Source organism: Ixodes scapularis, unplaced genomic scaffold, assembly GCF_016920785.2.
Source record: "Ixodes scapularis isolate PalLabHiFi unplaced genomic scaffold, ASM1692078v2 PGA_scaffold1__304_contigs__length_218370807, whole genome shotgun sequence".
NCBI classification, from domain to species: domain Eukaryota; kingdom Metazoa; phylum Arthropoda; class Arachnida; order Ixodida; family Ixodidae; genus Ixodes; species Ixodes scapularis.
In genome coordinates this window covers 161,022,295-161,048,208 of record NW_024609846.1, presented here as the reverse complement: position 1 = coordinate 161,048,208, position 25,914 = coordinate 161,022,295, and the positions used below count along the sequence as shown (strand labels likewise).

Sequence of the window (25,914 nt, the reverse complement as noted above, 5' to 3'; positions counted from 1 at the left end):
GAAAGGCGTGGAAGTTGGCAAGGTCGAGTCGATCCTCTGGATGGCCACTTTGCACTTGGGAACTGGACAGTAAAGGTTGTCGAGAGTCACAGCAGCTGGTCAGCCAGGCCAATGGGCTCCGAGAACTAAAGAAGCAGGATTCCAAGAGTCGTCGTGATGCGCGGCTCTTGGTCGAGAAAATTGTCCAAGAGCCCGTAACACGTGACGAGAAAATGTTATTGAGAAACTCGTGGCTTGAGCCAAAGAATTCCGATTTCCCCCTTCAAAACATTTGCCGAAGATCGGCGATGGTGGTTATTATTGTATTGTGCACAGTTGAACAAGTTCCGGCGGTAGAGCTTTTGTTAGAGCGTACCTTTCCTGAGTATAACCCTTGAAAGGCGATGTAGAAACACCTTTCATGGAGCTCTGAAGCGCTATTCCACTAAATGGCGGAACTTTGACCCGCCTCCTCGCAGGTAAAATTAAATGCCCTCGTTAGCAGGCTGGTCCCGCTTTCAGCGCTACCCCCTGCTCACAGTTAAGGTTGGTACATTTGGGTGAAAAAGAAAATCCGGAAATCGCACGATATTCGGAAGAGCAGAAAATTGTCCCACGCTGTGTGAAAAACAGAAAGAATGCACTGGGGTTAAATTAAAACTCTGATCTCTTTAAGAATCCGTATTTCCGATTTCTGCATCATTAAAGACCGACGCGTAGTTGGTTAAAAAAAAAAAGAAGAAAATAGACTGCCGCCATCATTCTCAAGTTTCTACTGTCATGGCCTTTTTGGTTCTTTGTGTTTCTCGTTTTGTGCCTGTCGGCGATTCTGAAGCATCAGCCCATAAACGAAGAAATCAAATAACTGTAATCACATATGCCTCTTTGTTGAAGTTGCATTACGTTTTTTGGATAAGAATAAGAGGAACAGAGGTAAAGACAAAGAACAGAAATGATTATTTCTAATCTTAGGATATTCGTGAGATAAAGTTTGGAGTAATTTTAAACAATAATTTTCAAATAAAAAAAGTTTTTTTTTTTTTTTTTTTGCCGTCGGAGTTAAGGTTAGTGAGATTTTAAAGGGAGTTTGAGCCTAAATGTGGATTTCGCAACAATAGGGCCGCAGAAGTGTTGAGTGGGACGCTATGAACTCTAGAACATCCGTCTTACATCGATACCACAAATGAATGGCCTAATTTTTGGAAAAAAGGGGCGCGATGAAGGCGAGGACTATGACATCACGAACCTTCGGGAACAATTGAGAATGAGGGGGAGCGGCCTCGCTTCTCTCCCTCTCGCATTGGTTCACCAGCTTGTGGGGGCGAAGCGAAGAGGACAGGGAATGAGGATCGTGACGTCGCATGTCTCGTCGGCCTCGTGGGCCGTGTTCAATCGCGCACTTCTTTTCCAAATATACGGTCATCCGTTGGAGATATCGCTGTATGAATGAGTCTTTGGGGTTTTTCAGCGTCCCGCCTATCGCTCCAGCCTTGTTTTGTGAGCTTCAAAATCCGGTTCAGTATTCATTTAACCGGCAGCAAAAAAGAATTGCGCAAAAACAGATTGAGTGTTTGCACCTAGGGTGAAAGTGGTCGGCGTCTTAGGTTCAAGATATGTCTCCTTTCACAATCGTCAGTACATTAGTTCTGCGGGTCGTGTTTAACTTAGCTCATTTGTTGTAAAAGAAAAACGGTCTGAATGGACGTTGTTTTTGAATATTCGAGGGATAATGGGGTCGCACTGTAAATCGTAGTAAGCAACGTGGGTGCTACGCACATGGAGAGGTGAGTGTCTCAGCGCACAGCAGCTGGGAGCATAGGGAGCGAGAGCTGCAACTAAAATAACCAGAAATTGTGGGAACGATATTTTTTCTTGCCGGTTTTAATATGAATACGAATTGAGGCTTGCAGTTGCGTAATCACCACTGCGTGGTGCTTGTTGAAAACCCAGCTTAGTAGTGGTGTTGCACTGATCAGGTGGGGCCCTCTATACCGTTGAATCAGTATCGTTAAATCCCATGACCAGGTAAGACCATCGCTGCAAAAGCAGTCGCAACGTTCTCTTTTTTTGACTACGGAAGTACGATGTCGAGCGCTTCCATTTCTTGTCATTAATGGCCGACGACCCGATACGAGGTTCTGCAAAGCAGGAGATCTTCCTCACCCCGGGGGAGGATGAAACAAGCAACAGTGGACAGGGTAGAAGGGGGAAAGGAGGAAGCGGGGCAAAAGTGGAAAGCCCGAACTGGTCGTCGGTCTTTAAAGCGAGCCAAGAACATGGCGCGGGTAATTAACGGCGTGCCACAATGGTGACAGCGTCGAGTTGCTCGCCGCGGACAAGAGGCGAGGATCGTGCTACAACGTACGAATTATTTACTGTCACAGTCCCCGCGAAAATTATTTTTCAGGGAGACTGGTCCGTTTGATGAGACGTGTTTGTGGAACGCCCGAAGACGCATTCTTCACGGACTGCGTGTGCGTCGGTGCCCAGCGTTTTGCCGCTGGCGCTACGCAATTAATTTCCGGCTCTCGAGACCCGAGGTCCGAAAGACGGGTCCGGCGGCCCGCTGTCTAACCCGGTTCTCCGCCCGCTCGGATGGCTCGTAAATCAGGACTGCGGAGCTCGGGTTCCGACCTCGGCCTTCCGTCTCCAAGAGCCGAAGCTCTCGAGTCTCGGGGGAGGGCTCGAGATGCCACAACATGCCAATCGAAACGAGGAGAAAAGCCGGCGCTAACCAAAACCTCGGCAAGAAATTGAAATAATAATACTAATTGTGTTTATATGAAGAAAAAAAAAACACTTGTTAGGTTTTTGAAAGATGGCGAAACATCTCAACTAATTTAGAAGGGAAGCTGAATCATTGGTCTCCTCCTTGTCCCCGGGGAACATATATTTGATATGTTTCTGGTACACAAGTGAGGCTCTGCTCTTACAAGAGGGATCGGCGGCCGAGTGGCTTGACCACGCCAGCTCAAAGCTCGTGGAGTGGTTAAAGACCCCTGGCTAGCGATTTGTACTGCGCTGGTTAACATTCTTTTATCTACAGCTGAGACAGCAGAAGCCCGTTGAAGCTGACTAATTTCCGGCAGTGTGAACATACACAAAACATTATTAGTGAGGCTCTGCACTATATTATGCTTATAATGAAAAAAAAAAAAAGCTAAAACATAACGCCAAAACTTCTACAGTTAAGTCAAATTAAACAAAAAAATAAGAATAGTTGAGAATATACAAAAAGTTCCTCATACCCACGGCTGTTACTTCTGAAAGTTAGTGTACTCTAACTAACGTTGTCTATTCTTGATTGGTCGGAGAGTTAGCCTCCGTAACACGTGTAATTTTCAACGAAGAAATGCTTATAATGGTGAAACACGGATATTTTATCTCACATCCCGAGCATAATGCTTTTTTCTCTGTTGTTCTACGTTGGTTTTGTCATAGCCTTGAGTGCAGCTCCTTTATATTTAACATTTTTGTCCGCCCTGTTAGTAACATAGAACTTCCCCATCGGCTCAGGACAGCCTTGGAAATTATAGTGATGGTTAAGGACAACCATCTGTTAAGCAACGCCTATAAAATCATTTAAAGAGTCCCCAGGTCTCTTGAGGTCCAAAAATGATGCTGCAATGCAGTTGCATTATGTAAATAATACCACCCCTGCCACAAAGACTGGTGGAAGCAGTCAGCCACGTTACCTAAGTGCAACCACCGTTCTTAGAACCATTTTTGACAGTTACAGCTTGTGATCAAGTTCAAGCCGACGTTGAAACCAAAATCACGTTTCTTTGGCTATCCACGAGTTTGTGGAACATAATTCTCTGCACTAAATTTAATCTCTTAACGGCGCTTGTAAACCACCTATCGCCGGTGATCGGTGGCCTATGGGAGCGGTCAGGAAAGAGCTGAAGCTTGCGGAGACATATACTATATTCGATTATGTTCATTAGATCCAGTCATCCAGAACGGCCTTTAGACGGTCGGCTATTTGAAAATCGAATTCGTGCGCGACAAATCGACACCGACGAGAATAATCGAGGCATTTGAAGATTCACCTCTCCCTCCATGGACCGTCACCAGAGTCGGAAGGGGCCAACTCTGTGATTGGACCCGAGCCCGTTGCCGAGCGTACTCCGACGCGTTGATTGGACGCGAGGCTCAGCCGAACGATGACGCAGCTCTCGTATCCAATCGGCGTCTTCGCTCGATCTCGCTCTGATGATGTCAGGTGCACAGTCTTTGATTATTCTCGGCGATGTTGGCCAAGTATAGACCCCGTCATTTATTCTCCTTGCGAAAGCGCTGGCAACGGCATAATTGCGGCGAAAACGACGAACCCAGAAACTGTTCCACGGTGGCGTGAGTTTTGACATCTGTTTTCAGGTGCGCTACGATATTTGGCGGAGCGACATAATTGTGGACCTGATAGGAAAACGAAACGTAAGGCGCAGGGCGAATATTAAACTCTCAAAGACGCTTAATAGTTTTTTTTTTTTTTTTTTTTTTTTAATTTGCAGAAGGAGGCAGAAGGTAAATAAATACGAAGAGAGGAAGTCGAGGTCAGCTGGAGGAGGCTGGAGCATTTTCTCGCACCAACAACCCGACCGAGCACCGCGGTCCGAAGGAGACGAGAAAAACAAAACCGTTGCCGCAAACACAGTTCTCGACCCGATTACGTGAAAGCGATCGAGAAACGGGGTGAAATTCGCCGTACTTGCGTAACAAAACTTGAACCTAACGCGTTACGAATGACGCTAATTGCAAAATGGGTTACTTTTTTTTTTCAGCGTCGCAGAGTACATTTCGCTGCCTTTTTATTTGTAACAAGAACGAGTAACGGTATTTGCTCTTTAATTACTTCTCAAACTAATATAATGCAACCCTTTTTGTCGCCCCGACACCTGTGTTTACATCTACGTCGCTGCTCAGAAGAATCGGATGGATGTGGCAATAGAAGAACGCGGCGACGTCATCCGTATTCGGGGGATTTCTTCGCTTGCCGAACCCCATAAACATCGGCGTTTCAGTCAGTAGCTTCACTTTGCCAAGATTAACCATTATTACCGTACCACGTTACTACCGAGAGCAAGTTATTTTGGAAACTATGTAACTCGACCACGTGATTTCAGCGACTGTCGATGAAGGTCTGAGCATTTTTTTTTTTTTTTTCCCTTTGTCTTCGCGTCTGGGTAGACCCCGGCTGGGGCGCCACAACTAACTAAGGAAAACTGAACCCGGCCGTTGTACGAGGATAGACCGATGATTCCCACGTTATGGTTTGGAAAGTAATTGTAGCTTTTCCTCGGTTCCGTCGTAATTTACGGGTTCCCCGTCCTCTCCGAGGGTTCGGAAGTAGAGGGCAAGGGAAGCAGCCATCCGCCCAGCCGCACAACAACAACAAGCCGGCGAGCGGCGAGGGGGGAGGGGGTCTCCGATAAATACACACGCTGGCGTAAGCACGGCCTCTTCGCACGGACCGGCAGCCCCCGGCGTACACGCGGCGGCCGCCACTCGGTCGGCCGGCTGGCTGGCTGGGACGGCGACGCCGCGAAATTACGACTCCGGGAAACTCGTCCCGATGGTTAAACCACCTCCTTTCCGGACGCTTTTCGGCGCGCGGACTTTCCTCGAGGCATTCCTGGCGGGTGTGCCCCCTCCCCCCCGGCCTGGCCCGTGTACGTCCTCGCGCCGGAAGACTCTACGACCGGCGCTGAGACACAGCCGGCTCGGGGGCCATCTCCCGGCGGCCCCTCCACGACCGGTCTCGGCTAGGACCGCGTGTCGCAGGCGCGGACGGTGGGGCCGCCCGCCCCTGTTCTTGGAACACGGAACGCGAACCGGCGCTGGATCGTTTCTCGGAGAAAGCCGGCTCCTCCGCGCTCGCTGTGACCTCGCGGGGCGGTCTGGCAACCCGAGATCCTTCTGCGGCAGTTGCAGGTTCGCGGTCAATTTGGAGCTCTACCGGAAGGGGCAAAAGTAAACGCTGGAAACCTGAGCAGTGGGGGCTACCGCTCTCTGGTTTTCTTGCGCTCACTATGATGGATCGACTCGACTCCTCTAAGGACGACTGTAGGCGCTGCTGCCATGGGCCGCACCGAGGGCAAATGTCGCACACGATGCTTGTTGCTTGGGGCATATGTTCGGCAGTCTTACTTGTAATCCGTTCCCGTCATCAGTAACATAATATCCAGGTATTATATTTTCCTTGAGAACAACTGTGGGGAAAAGGGGAGGGGGTGTTGTTTTTCGACGGTCCCGGAACCGCTAGCCATAATGCTGGGCAGGTGGTGCAGGTTATGGCCCGCTTCCCGAGGTTGAGGTCCCTGTTGGGATGCAGACATGCCAACTTCGTGACAGAATAATTGACGTAAGGATCGTATCTTACAGTCGCCTTTCTGTGCGTCACAAACACTTCCAAAGCCTCCACGGAGGTTGTAGAAGAATCAGCACACGTTTCAGTTACTTTTCTCAGCGATTGCACCTGGAACTGATTCTAGCGCTTGTTTTATTTGCGGCGATTCTGTAGGATATCGCCTCTCTGCCATCCGTGTCGAGTAGACCGCGTGTAAATTGACAGAAGTGACACTTGAGGTATGTCGGCGAGGGCAGGGTATTTCAGTATGCACCAGTGGCATACAAGCGGGTTACAAACAAAACAGAAACAACAACAAAAAAAAGAACATCGCACTCGGAATATTTTGGTTTTGTCTTTCGCAAGCGCATCAATCCAGATTTTATTTAACACAATGAAAAAACTTGAAAAAGAAAAGAAAACAGAAACAAAAACAACTTTAACGTGGATTTTACAGGGTACAGATTTTTGAAAAGCATACTTTCCATGCTACCAAATATATAGGTGTAGCTCGTCGGTCCATAACTTTCAATATACTTGCAAACCTCCTCGCTCTCATTCATCTGCTCGATCATAGTGCCAGGTATATTTCTCGTAGGTCCCTTTCTGAATTAGAATATTCCCTGCGCGTGCTGTTTGAAGACTAAATGTATATTCACGCGTTTCTCTTCTGTGGTCTTATGCGAAGGTACAGATGCTTATATTTGCGGGAGCAGTTAATTTTTTTCCTCTAAATTCAGTATATGGAGTGTAAGCTGCCGCGTTCGTATAGTTCCCTTTTGCCTTGTCCTCTGTCAGGGGCGGCAGTATTGACAAATTAACGATATACATAACGGGTGATTAATATGCCGAAAAAAAAAAACACCGAGGGTGAACGAAAATCGAACGCGACTCGATGAAATTCCCACCTTACGTCCTCGTGGTGGAGAAGAATCCGAAGGTGGAACGTGACTCCACCACCGAAGCTTTGAGTCACTACATTTCAAGAGTTTAAAAAGTCCCAGTCACAATGCTCGTGTACCATGCAAAATTCGCGGCAGACATGTTGACAAAATCATTCCTGGACAGGCACTCGGGCATGTTCCCACTGTTCATGCTTGATACGTACGTATGCTTCGAAACGCGTCTAGAAGAGAGGGATTGTGTGTGAGCAGTGTGACAGAATACCGCCATACATCTAGGAAGAAACATGCGCCTGGAGTCGTCTGACTTTTGTGCGGTGTATTAGCGGTGGAAGAGTGGCTTTAAAGAAACACCGCGAAACTATTTAGGCACGTCGAGGTTTTTTCACCGCAACATAATCGCCGTGTGCCCAAAAGAACAAGGAAGTGCGTTTGTGGCTCCAACATTGGCAGCTTCTTCACAGACACCCACTGGCCGAAAATCGGATTTTGAGGTCGGCCACTCTCAAGAACTCTGGAATCGTCTAACCCACACATTCAAAATAAAATGCGGTGGAATTTACAAAACGTAATTTTGACGAACACTACCAAAAAAAAAAAAAAAAAAAACTAAAAATAAACGCGTCGATATAAAGTAACTTTAAGTTATGTAGTCGTGAAGAGCGACTCAATACGTGGCTCAGCTGGGATTGACTCTCAACGACTTCCGCACGCTCCGAGGTGACAGTTCCCCCGAACTGAGCCTCTGATTTTGACTTGTTTTCGTTCATTTCTCTGCAAAAATACGCAACCTTCTGGTGAGCAAAAAAAGAAAAGTGCAAAAAAGGTAAAAGTATATTCTTGCGTTTGGAGCAAAAAATGTAAATTATTTGGGGTACGTATTTGGCGCGGTCGTGATTAAACGGTTTTGCCTAGTGGCATCTTCATGTTTCGTGCAAAGGTAACAAATTTCCAGATACCGACTCCTATAGATTCAAATACAAGGGTTACTCAATGCTGGCGTTAATCTTAACTACTACGTTCGCCCATTGGCTAGTGCGTTACAAATGGAATCCGCCAATGCACTTCACATCAAAGTTAAAGGGTTAGTCCGGCAATTTTTTTAGCCAGCCCAACTGACGATATATTCGGATTCTGCGGCCTATACCGTTTCCCGTACACTATTTAATATTGCGAAATTCAGAGTAGCTATGCCGAAATCGGCAAATGAAAATGATGTTAAAATCAACATTAAAATATACCCGCGCTTTTCAGTGCCACGACGTCAGGGGAAGATAAGCTTGCATGCAGGTCGAACAGACAGTCTAGAAACGAGTATATATATATATATATATATATATATATATATATATATATATATATATATATATATATATATATATATATATATATATATATATATATATATATATATATATATATATATACATATATATATATATATATATATATATATATTTATATATATATATATATATATATATATATATATATATATATATATATAAGCACAGTGAGGACCAAAATTCTAAATTCCAATCCGTCGCAAAAAGAAGAAAAAAAAGACGCACATCTTCGGCACAATATATACATATATATATATATATTGGCCCAATATTTGGTTTACTATTTCAGCGATGTTTGTTTGTGTGTTTAAGACATTCTTAGGCAAATCGGAGATAATGAAGAAAAGGAGTTTAACGTTCCAATTTTCCAACTCTATATCAGGTTCGAGTCGTCGGTAACCGGCGGGAAGCTAAATTAAATGCTGAAGAATTTTTGAGAGTTAACGACTGGGCGGTCAATCCAGTCAATTTATACGATTTCTCCTATTCTTAGGTTTACCTGGTGGGGCTATAACCACTGGAAAACCCGCCATTGAGTCTAGTGGAATCTACTTATTTTGTGAGGCAACCACGCCCCCATTGGCGAGGCCAGCATGCTGTTAAGCGTTACGTAGGAAAAGTATACAGACCACCGCTGGTCTGTTCTCCTAGTTACGAAAATGCGTGTACAAAAGTGTAACGAAAACATGTTACTCAATCCGCTGTCCAAAAAAAAAAAAGAAAGAGAGAGGAAGCTTAACGAGATCATTGCCAGGTTGGTAAGCAACAAGAAGCAAAACACTCAAAAGCGGCGTCACTTCTAGCGGTGTGAGGTCACGTCTCCAAAGTACAGTTCTCAGTACCTATTTGTGAGCCCAAAAAGAATCCAGTGCACTTGGCGAGCGAAACACGATCTACACAAGGCAGTCAGAACAAAAATACACAGATCACCCCGAGTAACAGTGCACAATCGAGTTTCTTCGCCATCGTATGCAGCCCAATATCTGATGCCTCTCCAGGCATAAGAGCGGGCAAATATCCGCCTCGAAGTCATCCATCCGTTCTCGGCAGTGGGGTATCGAAAGAGAAAAGAACCAGGCGCGAGCGATGGAGAGCGCTTGGTTGGCAACGCGCGCGGCCGAACCACGCGTCGCGCGGCACCCCCGTGGCAAATAAAGAAGGCCGGCGTGCATGCACCGCGAGTGCCTAACCCGCGAGTGACCCTTCGGCGTCCAGCCGCGTGTCCACCACCAGACGAGCCTCGCGCGAGCGCCACCGGCACCAGCGGTGAGCAGAGCGCTGATTGACGCGCTGCCCTCTCTTCTTGGCGCAGCGTCCCCATTGGAGGATCCATGACGGGCCGCAGCGTCAGCGGGGTGCAGCGTGCGCATGCGCGGAGGGAAGCGACATCTTTCGGCGGCCACCAGCAGCACTCGCAGCAGTCGCGGCCGAGTCGCAAGCTGAGCAGGATGGACTATTGCGGCGCTGTGGCGCTCGTCTCTGGATGGGCATGCCTGCTCTACTGGAACACGCTCGAGGCGGACTTTGCATACGACGACAGGTGAGCACTCCTTCCTACGCGGCCTTCCTGCACGGGGGGAGGAGAGGGTGAGGAGAGAACAGCCGGCCCAGCTCCGCTGTCTGTCCGCCCGCGATCGCTGTCTGTGTCGGCGACTGTCTCCGTCGAGTGATGTATCTGTCACAACGCGCTGGCTCAGCCTGCGGATGAAACTGGGTTCTGGGGTTGCGTCCGTGTCGCTACGCGGGAGTGCGATTCGTACGCGGAGGGAGGGACGGAGTGCTCGAGGGCGTGTTTGCCTGTCTCCTCCCCCGTTCTATCTCCTGTCTCGGGATGCGTAATGCTGACGGCGCTCAGTGTTGACGTACTCTGAGCGAGGATGCACTCTCTCCTCAAGCTTTACATTCTATAGTTTACGGCGATAGGCTGTTGTCGGCTCTTCCCACCACTGCAAATGGCGTCCCTTGTCGTTGTAGTGGTGGATGGTGTAGTCGGCGTGATAGGGTGTAGAGCGATCGTCGGCAATATTGCCAACTGCTCGAGAGAAGAAGAAAAAAAAGCAAAAGCAGGCCCGGTATTATAAATCTACACCACAGCTTTGAAAATCCGTTTTGTGTACGATACTTGTGGAACAACCGTGTACGTATGAATATCGTGTAGTGCCCTCTAGATGGCCACAGTTGCTGTGGCGTCGCGATAGAAAATTCTTCGTACCTCTTAATTCCACATTTAATTGGAGTTAAATGTTGAAATGGAAAGCTTCGGCTAGGTGGCGCGAGGCGCCTCAAGCCACCGCCCGATTAAAAGGGTTCACCCGTATCCATCCACCGCTACCACCTAGAAGACGGGCCTGCGCATTACGTCATCGTTACTGGGTCCCAACGTTACTAAATTACCTCAGTTGTGGAACTCCCGTGTGGGGGAGTACCCCCTCTCACTCCCTTCAAACCGCCTCCCGTCGTTCAAAGCGCCACCTAGATTTTTGTTTCAGTTCTATAGAGTACGGTGAAACGCCATCTAGACGTGTTTCAAAACATATGCATCCCTCCCAAGGCCGATCACCAGAACAGCTCAAACTGACCACGGATGCACACGCCCGTTCGCCAAGAGCGACGCAGCTGACTTTCACACAAACTGAAAACACGGCGCACCCAGCTTCTATGTTATCCGCTCCCCCCCCCCCCCCCCCCCCCCTTCCCTCCCCGTGAATGAGACTAACAATGACTCCTCTCCCTCTCATATTTTTCTCTCTTTTTCTCCCTGTTTATGAGATACTGCGAACCTTCTCGGTATGGGCGTAGCGCCTGTTTCACATCGACATTACTTTCCCGAGTTAAGTAAATAAACAAACAGAAACGGTGGCTCGTCGACCGACGGGAGGCTAGCCTTGGGCGGAGAAAGGGCTACTGGTCGTGCATGCAGCGTCTGTGGGCAGTTCCGTAACTGAGCTGATTTAGTACGCAAAGAAGTATAAATACCTAGGAGTATAGCTGGATGGGGGAAAACAATACTTGGAAGAACTCGAAGAAAATATGGTAAAGAAGCGAAAAAGGAATGCTGCTATTATGAAGCATAGGGCAACTATGGAATTACGAGTAGATGTGAAGTTGTTGGGGGAATATGGAAACGAGTCATGGTGTTGGGCCTGTCTTTTGGCATTGCGATATTGTGCGTGAAATCTGAGGTCCAGTCGAGTTTAGAGATCCGGCAGAGGAGCGTCCACAGACCGGCACTGGGAATACACCGAATGGAGGAGCGCAGGGAGAAATGGGCTGGGCATCTTTCGAGGTTACAGAGGCGATCAGTAAGTTGAAATGTGAACAAAGGCTGGAGACAATTGAGTATACACGATGGGCGAGAAAGGTGTATAGGCATCTATACGTGAAAAGTATGAAGACTGAATGGACAAACCAAACTCGAGAACTGAAATTTAAATACCAACCTATACCGCTCAGGTAGTCTGCTCTGCTGGGGCAGACCAGACTACCTCTGTGGAAAGAGAAGTAAAAGAAAACGAGAGAAAAATGTGGGAGGAAAGAGTACATGGAAAATCAGCTTTATCTATGCATGGAGACGATAACAAGAAATGAGGAAGGAACATTGGTATGATAATTCGCGGTGAAGCTCGTTGTTATTTGAGGCTAAGAGTATTGACGACTAGGACATATAGGACAAAGTATGAGAAAATGGATATGCGCTGTGCCGTAAACCATGGGGGAGACGAGAGAATAGAACATGTGGTGTTGAGGTGCATAGGGCTTGCTCCCGCCCTTTCGGGGGGAGGGAGGGGGGTGGGGGGCGACGGGTTTGCGGACGAGAATGAAAGAATGGATGATAAGTGCATTTCAATAAGAAAGAGGAGGTTGGAAGATTGGTGAAATTATCTAGGGAGAATTGAGTGACTTACATCCAACACAGGCAGGACAGAGATAAATTGAGACTCCTTCCCGCGTGGCTACGGCCTAAGGTCTTAGCATCGTTTCCTGGTAGGCCCGGTGCTGGGGTAGCGCCGACAAGGTTTAACCAGAGGAAAATTGGCTACTCTTTCGCATGGGAGGGGGGGGGGGGGGGGGGGGAGGAGGAGAAGAGGCGGGGGTCATGTTTTTAGTTTTTTTTTGCCCGATACCCCAATGGTCATCCTGGTCATATCCCACACCGGTGATAGCTACGCAATTTCAGAGCGGAAGCAAATTGGCTTAGAAAGGCGATGAGAGGAATCATACTTATATTTTTTTTATTTAATTTCTACGGTAGGTGGCGCAAGCTACCGCCCGTTATAAAGGGTACAGCCGTTAGCATCCATCCATCCAGAACTGTGAGGTCCGTCAAGATTCCACGGTGCGTGAACGCTACATCGATGCCCGACGACTTCGCCGTGACGTGTAGCAGCTGTCGCTGCGGCTCTAAGTAGTTGTATTGTGATTTAACGCAAGACTCTTTTTTTTTTTTTAATGAAAGATTGGCTAATATGGTTTATAGAGATTTTGTAAAACAGAAATACATTCGACCGTCTCACGCACTATGCTCGCGCTAATCGACTTAGTGATTGATTTTCAGGAGTCATTCACCGTGTTTAGTGTCTCAGCTCTGGAATGGTCATCGGGAGACGTCATTGAAAATCGATATATCAGGCAACGTGTGTTTTCTTTCGTGAAACGAGGTCGGAAGGAACACTACTAACCAGTCTGCGACCTCCACCGCTCATCGGGCCCGTGTACAGGCACGTAGCCAGGGGGAGACCCATGCCCCCCCCACCACCACCACCACAAACACAATCCTGGCTACGTGCCTGCCCGTGTATGAGTATCACCTGTCTCCCGCAAGGCTGCGACCAACTCTGGGGGAATGCGGCAATTCCTCGGGTCCGATCGTTCGCTCGAGCAGGTCCGTGTCTCCGGCGAGTGCTCGTCGCAGTCGATCCGGAAAGCCTTTGGTAACCTCGCTGGGCGACTCGAAGGCCCAGCGCCAGGCCCGCTTCTTTCATACCGACAGGCTCTCGATATAAACAGGGATTCCGCGAGGCAGCATAAAGGCTTCGCGTGAGCAGAGCGCGGCGAGCTACGATTCAGACTGTCAACAAAACAATGAATTTCTTGAGGCTGATGGATGCGGCCTTTGCATGCGCCTCCGACATCTCGGGTATTATCCGGACAGCGGATTTCCGGTTTTTCGCGTCAATAATTGAATTGAAATCGATCCTTACGTTGTTGCGCGGAGGGCGGTTGGTGTGCGTCCCCGTGGAATCCAACCGAGGATTAGCCTCTTCCGCGGGCGTGCCGTCCGACATCTTCCAGCCCCCTCTGCAGATTCCATGGGCGTGAAGGTCATAGGTTTTCGCTAATCATGGATACGTTGGATGTTGCCATGGTTCCAAACCACTCTCCGAACTGCTAACGATTGCCTTTTTTCTTTAAGTTTTTAAAACTGAAGTGAAAAAATAAAAAACGTGATTGTTTTTTTTTTTGTTTTTTTCCGTGATGCAACCCGAAGGAATTTTTTAACTGTTGACAGTCACGTTTCAGATTGTTTGTTCTCTGCATTATAGTAATGGTCGCTTTGTAGTGTCACATCTTGTCCATGTACACTCGCAGCAATTTAGATTATTCTTCCGTGGTAACCTAGGTTGGACTTGGTTGCAGAACTTCTTTTTGAATCGTTGGTGCGTGCCACCTCCTGTTCGTTATTTGTATGGCCGGCTACTTTGGGCGGCAATCATATCTTGTACTGGATGCTTCCATTCGAGGCACAAAGCGTTGATTCGCGAGCGGAGGGACGTCCATTCGAGCTTCCTGGCTGGCATGCACGTAGCCGGGGGGGTGGCCCATGGGTAGGGTGTGTATTTTCCGGTTTTAACCGAAAAACACCGATAAACATCCCTCAGTGACGAAAATACAAAATCGGTTAAAACCGAAAAACACCGGTGGTTGGATATTTTCGCCTCGGTTAAAACCGAAAAACACCGGTCGTTGCATGCTTCCGACCTAACGAAATCCTTTCCTCGTAGAGGTTCGTCCAACGTGTTATCCCCCTCGTGGATCCTGCAATCTTCCAGTCCGCCCTCCTTTCTCGGGGTCAAAAGCGTCTAGCTAATGCAGTGGAAGCTAAGCTCTCACACGCCTTTCCCCCACTGTGTCTACCATTTTGTGGAAAAATTAACGCAGTTGAGGGTACGCTCTCACGTGCCCTTTCCCCATTGTGTCTGGCCAAGTAATGTCAATGCAAGCCATGTATTCAGAGGTTGCTCTGGTTCCTGGAAGACACTGCCAACATCCGTGTCGTACAGGGCTACTGACCTTTCAGAAGTGAGATGCGTTCCTTGTTATTTGTTTAGTTTCCATGGGCTTTTGGGGAAACGGAAAGAGGGTTTTGTTGGCGGGGCTAGTTTTTCGCTGTATATAAAAGAACCGTTCTGTGAAAAAAAGTTGTAGACGTGTTAGAGAAGGCGCGTCCGTCCCGCGTCTGCGGGTTTCCTCAACGTGAGACTTGCTTCCCTTCGTCGTCACGCGGAGTTGAAGGCCACAGGATGTGAAGTAAGCGGAAAGCTGAGGATGACTACGCTACGGATTTCATGGATGAACCGTCGTTTTGGTTCCGCGTGCCAATTGTTAATGCGTGCATAAACGTGGAGCTGCCAGAGGGATTTGTGCCTTATGAGAGTATCTATCGGCTGGTCCTCCGAGACGAGAGCTAGCTCAGTGACCTACAATCGGTTTTTTTGTTACCGCCAGTATGCTGTGACTAGCACCGTTGATCCAGTGTTATTTTGGAAGCTTCATTTACCTGACTGGCCACTACTGTCCCAAGCCTCGCTGGACATATTGGGATTTCCTGTGTCCAGCGCAAAATGTGGAGCGTGTGTTTTCAAAATTGCGGGTTGTGAACCGCAAGGAACGTGCTGCCATGACGGATGCAAGCCTCTCGAAGTATGCTTGCATTATAATAACCAAGTGTGAGAAATATATGCTTCCTCGAGAAGTGTATACGAAATATGTGATTAAAATTAGAACTCTGTCTGTGATCAATCGCATTTTTTCCACCGATAATCACCGATTTTAGCCTCGTCGTGAAACGTTCCACCGAAATACACCGGTGTTTCGAAAATAAATAAACACCGAAAAACATCCGCCGATTTTTCTCACAAATAAACACCGGAAAGTACACACCCTACCCATGGGGTTCGGCCCCCCCCCCCCCCAAATCTTCCATTTTGCTGGGACCTCCTCTCCCCCCTCCCCCACGTAAAGCATTGTGTCATGGGCGCCCCCCCCCCCCCCCCCCCCCCCCCCCCCCCCCCCCCGAAACAATATCCTGGCTACGTGCCTGCTCGCTGGACGAAGTGCGCCCCTAAAATTCTTTTGAACGTGTGCATTTTTTTTGACGTTTGGAACTATATTTGTTTTTGGCGCCTAGGACATTCAAAGGTAAAAGTGAATTACCGTTACCTGGAAGAAATGCAGAAGGCAGAGGGCAGTGCTTTGGAAAGGTTATAACAACTTGAATGGCGGCGTAGCAGTGTTGTTTTGGAGATGAATAAAAGAAAAGGTAGTCACGCGCCGACGAACGGCATCGCGATATTGGGGCCTGAGGACCACGCAGAGCGCTGACCTAAGGCAGACTGGGGCCTTCGTTATTTGGGACGACTGAGCATCCAACACGTCGGAAACTGGCGGGGCGCGAAAAATAGACAGCCGCATACAGGCAGCGCTTTCCACGTTCCATTCTCATCAAAATACCTATTTCAGTAGAAATTCGAGAAAAAACGGAAGAAAATGGAAGTGCAAATATTTATTTCTAATCAAGTAAAACCTATCTGTTTTGGTTTAAACCAGATTAATTTTATTTTAATCAGATTAATTTGATTTAAGTAACTCTAGCTACAAAATAGGGATTATGTACCCGTTGCAATTGGACGTTTCGTATCGTAACTAACAAAGTGAAGTGTAGAAATCAGGCGCAACGCTCCGATTTGCTCAGAACAACACTTCTTTTTGCTCGTATTGATTCCCATATAAATAGTGCTTGCTTAATTATTTTTTTTTAATTTATATGAAAAACGAGTGCGCATAGAACGTGTCAAATTAGATACAAACACAAAACAAAAACAATTGCGGGAAAAGGTTGATTTTTAATTACTATTTATATCACGATTTCACTCATACTGATTTTTACCGTCCACCCTGCATTTTAGCGGCTTTGTATACTACACTGTAGGCGGGATGTCGGGACTACCGGTAGAACGTTTTTGACCAGATCTAACTTTATACCGTCCCTTTATAATAATTCCCTTTTTAGTTTTTGATGATATTTCTGAAAGCGAGAGCAAAGAAGCGTGGCGACAGGCCGGGGACTGACGTCTGCGCGCTCATTAGAGAGCCGCGAAGAGGTGGCCGCGATGGCTCCTCCACTAATGTTTTCATTGTTCAACGCGTGACCAAGTCCATTTGTCTCGGCCCTGCGTTCTCGGGCGCTTGACGAGCAATCTCTTCACACCAGGACCATCGGGGCGAGGGAGAGGCCTCCTTCGTTCTTTTCATCCAGTAGCCGACGGGGTTGCCCGCGCGTGTCACCGTCTCCTTTGCGCGATAAGTCCGCTCTCGAGTTCCGCACTCTCCGGAGTCGTGAAATCCTGGGTGAAGCGCGCAGTGACGCGCTTCACCCAGGATTCCGTTAAAATGACGCCTCACCCGCGACGATTATTAGTTTTTTGTAGTTGTTTTTTTTTTTTTGTAAAGGATTCACATGAGCCGGTGATTGATATTTAGCGGGAACGGCTCGACGAGCACAAAACTTCGTATTACTTTACTCTGCTCCTCTCGGGGATACTGACTCTAAAACCCAGTGCACAGACACTCGCTGATGTGAGCTGAATGTTACCGAGTTTTTCGAGACGTGTTTGTTGTGTGCCGCTCTCCAGGGAGACTCAAACTCCTTCCAGCCTTTTTTTTAATTTCTTTTTTATTGATTTTGCTGGTCAAAAAGTTGTGCAAGTATCCGCATTTCGAAGAGACGACTCGTTCACAGAATATCGAGGAGTGCGCGCCCGGAGTTTCCCTTTCATCGTGAATTTCGCGTTGTCAAGATCCGCGGCTCGAAACTCTGGCGTCGAAGGTTCTGGCCTCTTGTTTACGAGAAAGTTCTCACGAAGGCCGAAGAGCGGGAAGCCCCCTCGCGACGACCGTCCGGAGAGCGCCGAACGCGTTTCCCTCCGGCCGACGTGTTTGCGCAGCCGAGTTCCCATGCGGCGATGAAGACGGCCCGAAAAAGGAGAGTCGATGGCCCAGGTAACCGGTGCTCCGAGCCGGTAATTAGCCGGCGCGGTTGATTGACACCCGCGGGCGGAGCCGCAGACGTCCGACGGAGGGAGTCGTGCTCTCCGGCAACGCTCGCGCCCAGTTCGCCGCTTCCAAGGCCGCTTTCCTCAAAGAGCCCCCTCGGTGCCTCGCGCAGGAACCCGGGGGTGCAGGCGTCTGCTTCTGCACCGGTGCCAGACGCCGCGGAAGCAGTTCTCGCTAGCTTGCCCAGTTGCACGCGGCGAGGCAGCCGCGTCTTGAAACGCCGAATGGGTGTCCGGATATTTGGCAGCCATCTTCCGCTCGTTTTTGCGTCAACGCGTGTCTTCCTAAAGATTTACTAAAACCGACAGCCATTTCGCGCAATTACCCGCCCCTGATTCCGATAAACGCGACTCGTTCTTAAACGACGCCTTGGCGTTCAGGCCTTGACTCTGGCGCCCAATCCGGGACCCTTGCCTCTATCTCTCGCCAAAATGCTGGAGGAACTAGTGCCGCCGAAGTAAGTAATGTATTATGCTTTGAGAGCTCGAACGTTATCGAGACTAGCCAGCACCAATGGACCTTTCTGGAAAGTAGTGCGCGCCCTCAAGCAGCGCGCGTGAGGCATTTTGGGAACAGTGTGGATCCCTGCTCCATCGTCTGCTGCTACCGCCGTACTGCCCGCGATATCCGCGTTGCCTACCTTCACTTCGCCTTGGGTCCCTGTGTATACGGCAGACGGTGATCTTTGTAGCCCCCTAAGCTGCGCTGCGTGGCTCACATAAGCCCTCTTCCTGGCGCTGTGGCCCGCACACCAATAAAAGGGAGAGGGTGGCGCGCGCGCGCAAGGCCGCCGCTCTCTCTTTCTTCCTCTTGGGTCAGGTGTCAGGACTCAGGCGTGGCCGAAAGGGGGCGAGGAGGGGAAGCGGGAGATTTCCCCTCTCTTTTTTTTTTTTTTTTGATTACATTTTGGTATAGACCAACAAAGAACCAAGACGACCAAGACGCGCACCACTAGCTAGAGAATTTGTTATTGTTGCAACTCGCACCAGTTACAAAACTCTGGACGACCCATGCATTTAGAATGTTCCAGGCAAAAATATGGAGGGAAATCAGGCTGGAAAGCATCACAAGTTGTCACAGGCACTTATTTAGCCAGTCTGCCTGTGAACGTCGATTTCGTCACTATTCTTGCCCTGGATTAGCACCTTAATCACAAAGTCACTAAACGCTTGTGCTTGATTGAGAGACACTGCATTCGGTGCAGAACGTAGTTTTCTTCCTGTTCTGGACAGTGACAATAAATTTGAGGGATGTATTTTCGCCCACAAAATTGTATTTAATTACAATTGTATTTGAAATACCCACGTTTTAGTATTTAAATACACACTTCAAATACATTACCCAATTTGTAATTAAATACAAATGCAAAATACACAAAGTATTTGAAATACTGCCCATCCCTGTATATATATATATATATATCGTGGTACTTCTGTTATAATGTAAAATGTATTGTCATTCCATCAAATGGCATGATCAGAATCAATCAATCAATCACTCAAGCATCCAATCAGTCTATGTTCTTGAAGCGAACAGACAAAAGTTTGCCAGAGGCAGCTTGATGTGGTCTGAGGCATGCCTCAAAATTGTCAGCATCCATTGAAGGACACAAAAGCGAACTACGTACAAAAAGAATGATACGCTGAATAATCCAATAGTAAATAATCAAACAATGAAAATCGCAGACGTTTAACTTCTAACTGCATTATACAAAGCAAAACAAAAAATCCCATGCACAGAACTTTGACAAAAAAGGCACTTATATAGGAAGATAAAATTACGCCAAGTAAAAAAACGAGAGCTGGTTTCCTAGTCACTTAGTTTCATTCGATGGAAAGGACATTGCATTTTACCGTGTGAAAGGGCTGTCATTCCTTACATTAAAATCAGCTAAACATACATTTGCAGAATTCTTTAAAAGCCGCACTCGTCTCGAGCCCCATCGAGGCAGTCACGCGATACGTTGATGCCCCTAAAAGCCCGTATCGACCTTTCTACTTGCGTCTTTGCCGGCGGTTCTGAAGCCAAGTTGAAAGCCTTTCCCAGCTCAGTAACACATTTAAAGGGACCATGAAATGCATTTTCGGCTGGGAGAAATGGGGATTTTAGTACGCGCATATCGTTTAGTGAGTCAAAATAAAACTAGTGCACGAGCATAGAAAGGCTAAAGCCAGATTTTGGGTACGAGAATTTAAAAATATATCGGACTATTTCGTACCTCCTTTCCTTCGAAAGTTTTCCGCTGTTTCACTGTGATGCATCCGCGGCGGCCAAGCACGACAGCCGAACCCAGCTCACGAATCGGACAAGAGCACTGCGTTACTCGGACGTATGCGCTCGTCAACAATGGAGAGTTTTAGAATAGCGTAAAGAGCCTTGCGTCAGCATTGCGTACAACGGACGCAAGCTGTCGACGTAACGTTACGGAGCGCGTTGAACGCGTACTTCTTGTATAGCGGAAGGCAAACGCATACGTAAAGACTTGCAGCGCCATCTAAATGTGCTCATACGAAGTGCTTCAAACAATCCAAGGCGGGTATTCGGTCAAGCCAATTTAACACTGCGAATCTCCTCGCTTTACTACGAAGTGCGTGAATCTCTTTCCAGTTGCCTGTTGTGAACGTGTTTTGTCTTTTTCCTTTTAGGGCCGTGCGGCCAGCAGTTCAATCTATGGTTCGCTCCAGTGTGTTGTGGGATCCTTACTATCTTAAGTTGGCCTCGTCATTCGCTTGGAAGTATGCAAGCAATAGGTTGTACCGCTCGCGTACCAACCGCATGGTAAACACTTTTTTGGGTTCGACGGCGTCGCCAACGTTCTTGGCTATCGACGCCCATCTTTGTGGGCGCTCGAAAGGGTTCGTCGCGTTGATTTCTTTGAGGAGGTTGTGGGTCGCCTGTCAATACCGCCACCATCAGACCGAGTTCCACTCGCTCCGAGGAAGTCACACGGGGAAGCGCTATCATTGGGAAAAAGTTTTATCTGTACTTAAGTTCAGAGTCCGATGAAGAGGAGGGCCAAGGCTGTCTAGTGGTCCGGGTCTTCAGTTGGAGGCCTTGCTTGGCACCGGTTCTTTCGTCTGTTTCCGGCTCCGAACTCCGCGTGTCCTCGCCCGCCACGAGCCTCGCCCTTTTTCCCTTCTTCTTTCTCTTTCTTCCACGAGGCTGAGGTCATCTTCAATGGTGAAGCGAACCCGTACAACGCGCGTAGCACTTCCACTGGTTTGCCTCACCGCCACCATTTTCCAAACTGGAGTAGTCTCGCGCTTTTCCGTGCGCGACGAGAGCAACGAGAATGGCACGCAGGGACGCAGGGGACCGCTACGTACGCTCGCAAAAAGCGATAGCGAGCTTACGCACGCATAGCTCGATGCAGTGCGTACGTATGGCTCATGCGCAGTGTGGAGGACGCAGCGTTAACGCTAACGTAGGGGGCTTGCGTTTGCTCCTATACGCAATACTAAAACTCTCTAATCATTCAGTTGGGGGGATCGGTGGCCGAGTGGTCTAGCGCACACCAGCTCGGAGCACGTGGAGCGAAAGCTCGCGCTGCAGAACCCAGGGATCCTGAGCTCGAGCCCCACCCCTGCCCGTTTCGATCTGGATGAGCATCGTACCGGCGTGCGGTCGTGTATCACTACTGCGTGATGCACGTTAAAGACCCCAGGCTAGCGGCTGTACCGCACTGGCTAAATTTCTCATCTATAGCTGGGAGACTCGTCGCCCCTGTGAGGCAGACCAAGTTCTAGGCTGTATAAACACACACACAACCCAATTTTTAATCATTCAGTTGACGAACGTTTGAATTCGCGCTCGTGGCCGATGAGTGCCGTGACTGCATATTATCATCACTTGAGAATGACAAGTTCTATGGTGCGCTCAAGAAAACACAGTGGAAGGTTGGAGTCATCACCTCATAAAGGTGTCTCCGTTGCCAAAGTACATCACGACCACGTGATTTCTCATTTCGCTTTTGGGTTGAGGATTAAAGCTAACGAGGAAGAAGTTGAAAAATAATTTCATGGTCGCGTTAATACAATTTCTAGTATTCCAATTTTTATTAACGTTTCTATAAAGGCTCGTGCGTGTCCGTGCATCGAGGAATTCCTGCACTTCCTTGTAGGTTGGAGTAAAAGAAGAGCGAAGAGGCCAAGAGCTTAAATAAACGACTAAATATCCACGTGGAAGCCACACATAGGTCTTGATGACAACCGTCGGGATGGCGTCTTCATAACTCCATTAGAATGACCGAATATAATCGTTAAGCGGAAGCATCGCTGAAGCATGGGCGGGTTCTCCATGAGTCGCTGTTGTCGTTTCCGCTTGCAGAATAATGCGTGCGTGCCTATTGGACTGGGCTGGCTCGATGCGATCCTCCGCAATGTCCAAACTCTAAAGAAATTCCGCCATGAAAGAGTTACAAATTGCCACTTGACATTTGTGTTTCGAGCCGCGAGCTGAGTAGACCCTCAAACGCTCATCCGAAGGAAATGGAATCGAGCGTTCGGGAACCCTTTTTGAAGAGACCCCAAAAGGAGGGGTCGAGATGCGAACGTCCCCAAACCATTTCTCCAAGACCGATTTTGCTCTCGTTTCCGTATCGTATAGACAGGAGGGCTTTATTGCTTCCGAATTGCCTCGAGCCTTTCACATTTTCGGAGGTCTCTGACGTTCGATGTACACTGGGGATTTGTGCAGCACTGATCTGAGCGATGACATACACTGTTTCAGCCTGTTCAAGCACAACGTTGGTGCATCCAGCTAATGCCGCAATAAGGGCCTGAAATGGTCAGGGGGAAGCTCCGGGCGCCGTTAAAGGCTCATAACGTGGTGTATCATGACTCGCGACTTAGCAAACCCTACTTGTCAGAGTTACTGCTCCCACAAATAAGTGTTCTCTAAATAAAATAAAAATAAAAAATAACGCGATTACTTGCAGCTTAGGTGCATGGGAAACTTGGGCATGTGAAGGAAGCTCCCGGTGCTCGGCGTGCGAAGACACGGGGAGATTAGCATATTTTCGTCTTTTAAAGTCAGTGGCCCAGTCCAGCTACGCGACCAGTCAACGTAAAGGCTGGTTCACACACTGACGTGAGTCGGACCTTAATTAACTGCTTGCGAAGTTAATCCTTTTACAGGTTGCTATGGCAACTACCGCATCCGCTCCAACAAAACCGGTTTTCACAGCATTTTGTTGGAGCCAACGCAACTGTTGCCATAGCAACCCGTAAAAAGATTAACGCCGCAAGCAGTTAATAAAGGTCGGTCTCACGCAAGTCTGTGAACAAACCTTAACGCCCACAGACATCGTACTCGCACCCATGTTTTGTTTCAAGTTCGAACTGCCCCAACACCGCAGCATGACGGCGTTCATTGTCTTCCTGTGCGTGCACGCACACCCAATGGTTAACTCATAGTACGCCATTAACTAGGTTTTTTTTTTTTTTTTTTTTTTTTTTGTCTGCTTTTATTTGGGTATGGTTTTTCGAACAGGACTGCGCTCTGACTTTGGTAAAGCGAGGTGTCACTTTCTTTTTTAGGTTTGAGGGTTACCACAGGCCACGAAAGGACGCTTTTATGAACAGACAGTACTGCTGAAGACTGCTGGGGTTACCACAAATTATGATTTCGTAAATAACTGTATTTGAGGTAATTGTCTATGTTCGAATTTTAAAAAAATGATGAAAAGTTACAGGTTGTGAAACAATGGTGAGGGTGCAGGCTAGCAGGTGTAATTTGGTCATAGTTGTAAACCCGAGACTGGAGACAGGGACGAAAGACGAAAAGAAAAACGACGCGTACTTCCGTGTCGTTCCGTGTTTTCGTCCCTTGTTCCCTATCACCAGTTTCGGATTTACGACCATGCTCAAATTACTGGTTGGTTTGACTGGACCATGGTCTCAAGCATTTGCTGAGGCTGCATGCAAGGTCTTTTATTCTTAACTCCTAATCTTACCGCACTCGAAGTTGCCTCTGACAACCGTAAAATCAAGGACAGGGAATAAGAATATTGATCAACAGATTTCACCTTTATTCCCATAGTGAAGGTGCTCAACCAAAGATTAAGAAAAAAAAAATGCCTGGCTGCAATTTGGGGGGGTGGTTCATATTGGAGCCTGGTCTCGTTTCGACCTTCTAATTTGTACCTTCTCAAAAGTACCATTCTCATAAGGTCTTTCTAGGTTGAGCCTGCCGCGTTTTGCCGGTTCTCGTTGTTACATCCTTCGCGTTTCTTGCTCGAAAAAGAAAAAAAATCAAACGGGGGCACGTCGAGGTGTCGGTCGTGGCTTGGTCACCGCATATTGCCGAAAATGCTTCTTAAAGCCCGCCCCTCCCCTCCCCTTCCCCTCCCCTAAGAACACATACGCGCTCACATACACACGCACTTCGGTGCCGCGGTTTGGCTAGTGGTTCCTGGAATACGTTCCTTCTGCCCTAAAAACATGCAGCAAAAGTCAGGACCCGCCCGTTTGGTTGTCCGGATATATGGTCGCAGGCGCTGGACAATAAAACACCGAACTGCTCTTTTGCGCCAAAGTGCGCCTTCGTATGTTCCCCTTTTCCCGAGCCACGGGAGGGTGCACTGGGAGTTGTTCCCTTCAACTTCACAATGCAATTTCTTGTTTGATTAGTTCTTAAAGTCGACTGGAGAACGAGTCTTGAGACAGTGGCCACCGTAGTGACGCCAGATCTCTGCCGCTATATCTTTCAGGGGTGAGACAAACTTATTGGCTGTGACAAAAGTATTCGGAAGTATGCCTTCTATTGTCACGTATACAAATATTGGTAGTGGAGGGAACGATGGCCACCGACTGACTTGCTACAGTTCTTTTCTCGTTCTGGTATTGGAGGTAAGCAATAATTCGATCATATACGATTTCAGAGATCCTATTGCGGTCAGAGGGGTGCAGCCTCTGCATATCTTCCCAATGGGATGCATTCCTTTTCAAAATAAGTCTGCCATAGATATCATGAATGGTTTGAGGCTGGACCATGGTCTCAAGCATTTGCTGAGGCCTCAAGGTCTTTTATTCACAATTCCTGATCTTACCGCACTCGAAGTGGCCGCTGGCAACGGTAGAAGCGAGGACAGGTAATAAAAAAATTGATCAATAAATTCCACGTTTATTTTGATAGTAAAAATTATACTAAACCAAAGATTTAAAAAAAAAAAAAAAAGCCTGGCTGCGATTTTGGGGGGTTGTTCTTATTTGAGCCTGGTCTCGTTTCGACCTTCTAATTTGTACCTTCTCAAAAGTACCAGTTTCATAACGCCCTCATAGGTTGAGCCTGCCGCGTTTTGTCTGTTCTGGTTGCTACATCCTTCGCGTTTCTTGCTAAAAAAAAAAAAATCAAACGTGGGCTTTCTGTGGCAATCCGAAGAGAGGAGGATAGCGCGTCTGCAGCGGTTGGCGCACCCAGCCAAGTACGTGTAAACCCAAATTAAACAACCCATCTTCCTCTTTTTTTGATAGGTGCGCGAGCTTGTCGGTAGATTTCTTGGGATGCAGAAAAGTGCGTCCGGGGCAATACCTTTGAGGATCAAGGGCAACCAAAAGGTGCCTGAGACGCGTCTTGGACTAGTGTGCTTGGCGTCCTATATACCTCCTCCATGCACCGAAGTGTCCCGATGTGGCAAAAAATTACTCCCCATGAGCCGAAGTGTCAGGCTGTCGGATGTCGCGATTTTGGCTGCTGGTGTCCGGAAGTTCGGGCAAATAATACGAGCGAATACAAGCGTCACTGTCGTTGCAGCATCCGAACTCGCGCCTACCAAAGCTTCCGTCAACTATCGATCCAAAAAAGCGACCTACAGCAGAACAGGCGTCCTCCGCAGCGTCTGCCGCAAACCACCTTCGTTGCTGCGTTCCACCGCCAGATTCGCGGCAGGCATCAGCGTGACGTCGTCGGACTGAAAATCGAGGGACGAACGTGACGTCATCTGGCCGGAAGCCCCCCTGCGTGTCTAGTCGGGGCGTGATGGCACTGGCCAGCCGAGAGGCAGGCG

The 25,914-nt window shown here is 48.1% G+C and overlaps 1 protein-coding gene across 1 annotated transcript in view; it reads left to right on the top strand.

Moving 5' to 3' along the window:
- Window positions 1-25,914, top strand: part of LOC8051218 (protein O-mannosyl-transferase TMTC2) — a 384,277-nt gene that overhangs the window by 195,261 nt on the left and 163,102 nt on the right. Inside the window, exon 2 of the mRNA XM_040505150.2 lies at window positions 9,889-10,116. Within this exon, the coding sequence (XP_040361084.1) occupies window positions 9,908-10,116 (209 nt within the window). The 5' untranslated portion in view covers window positions 9,889-9,907. The remainder of the gene's footprint in view (window positions 1-9,888; window positions 10,117-25,914) is intronic.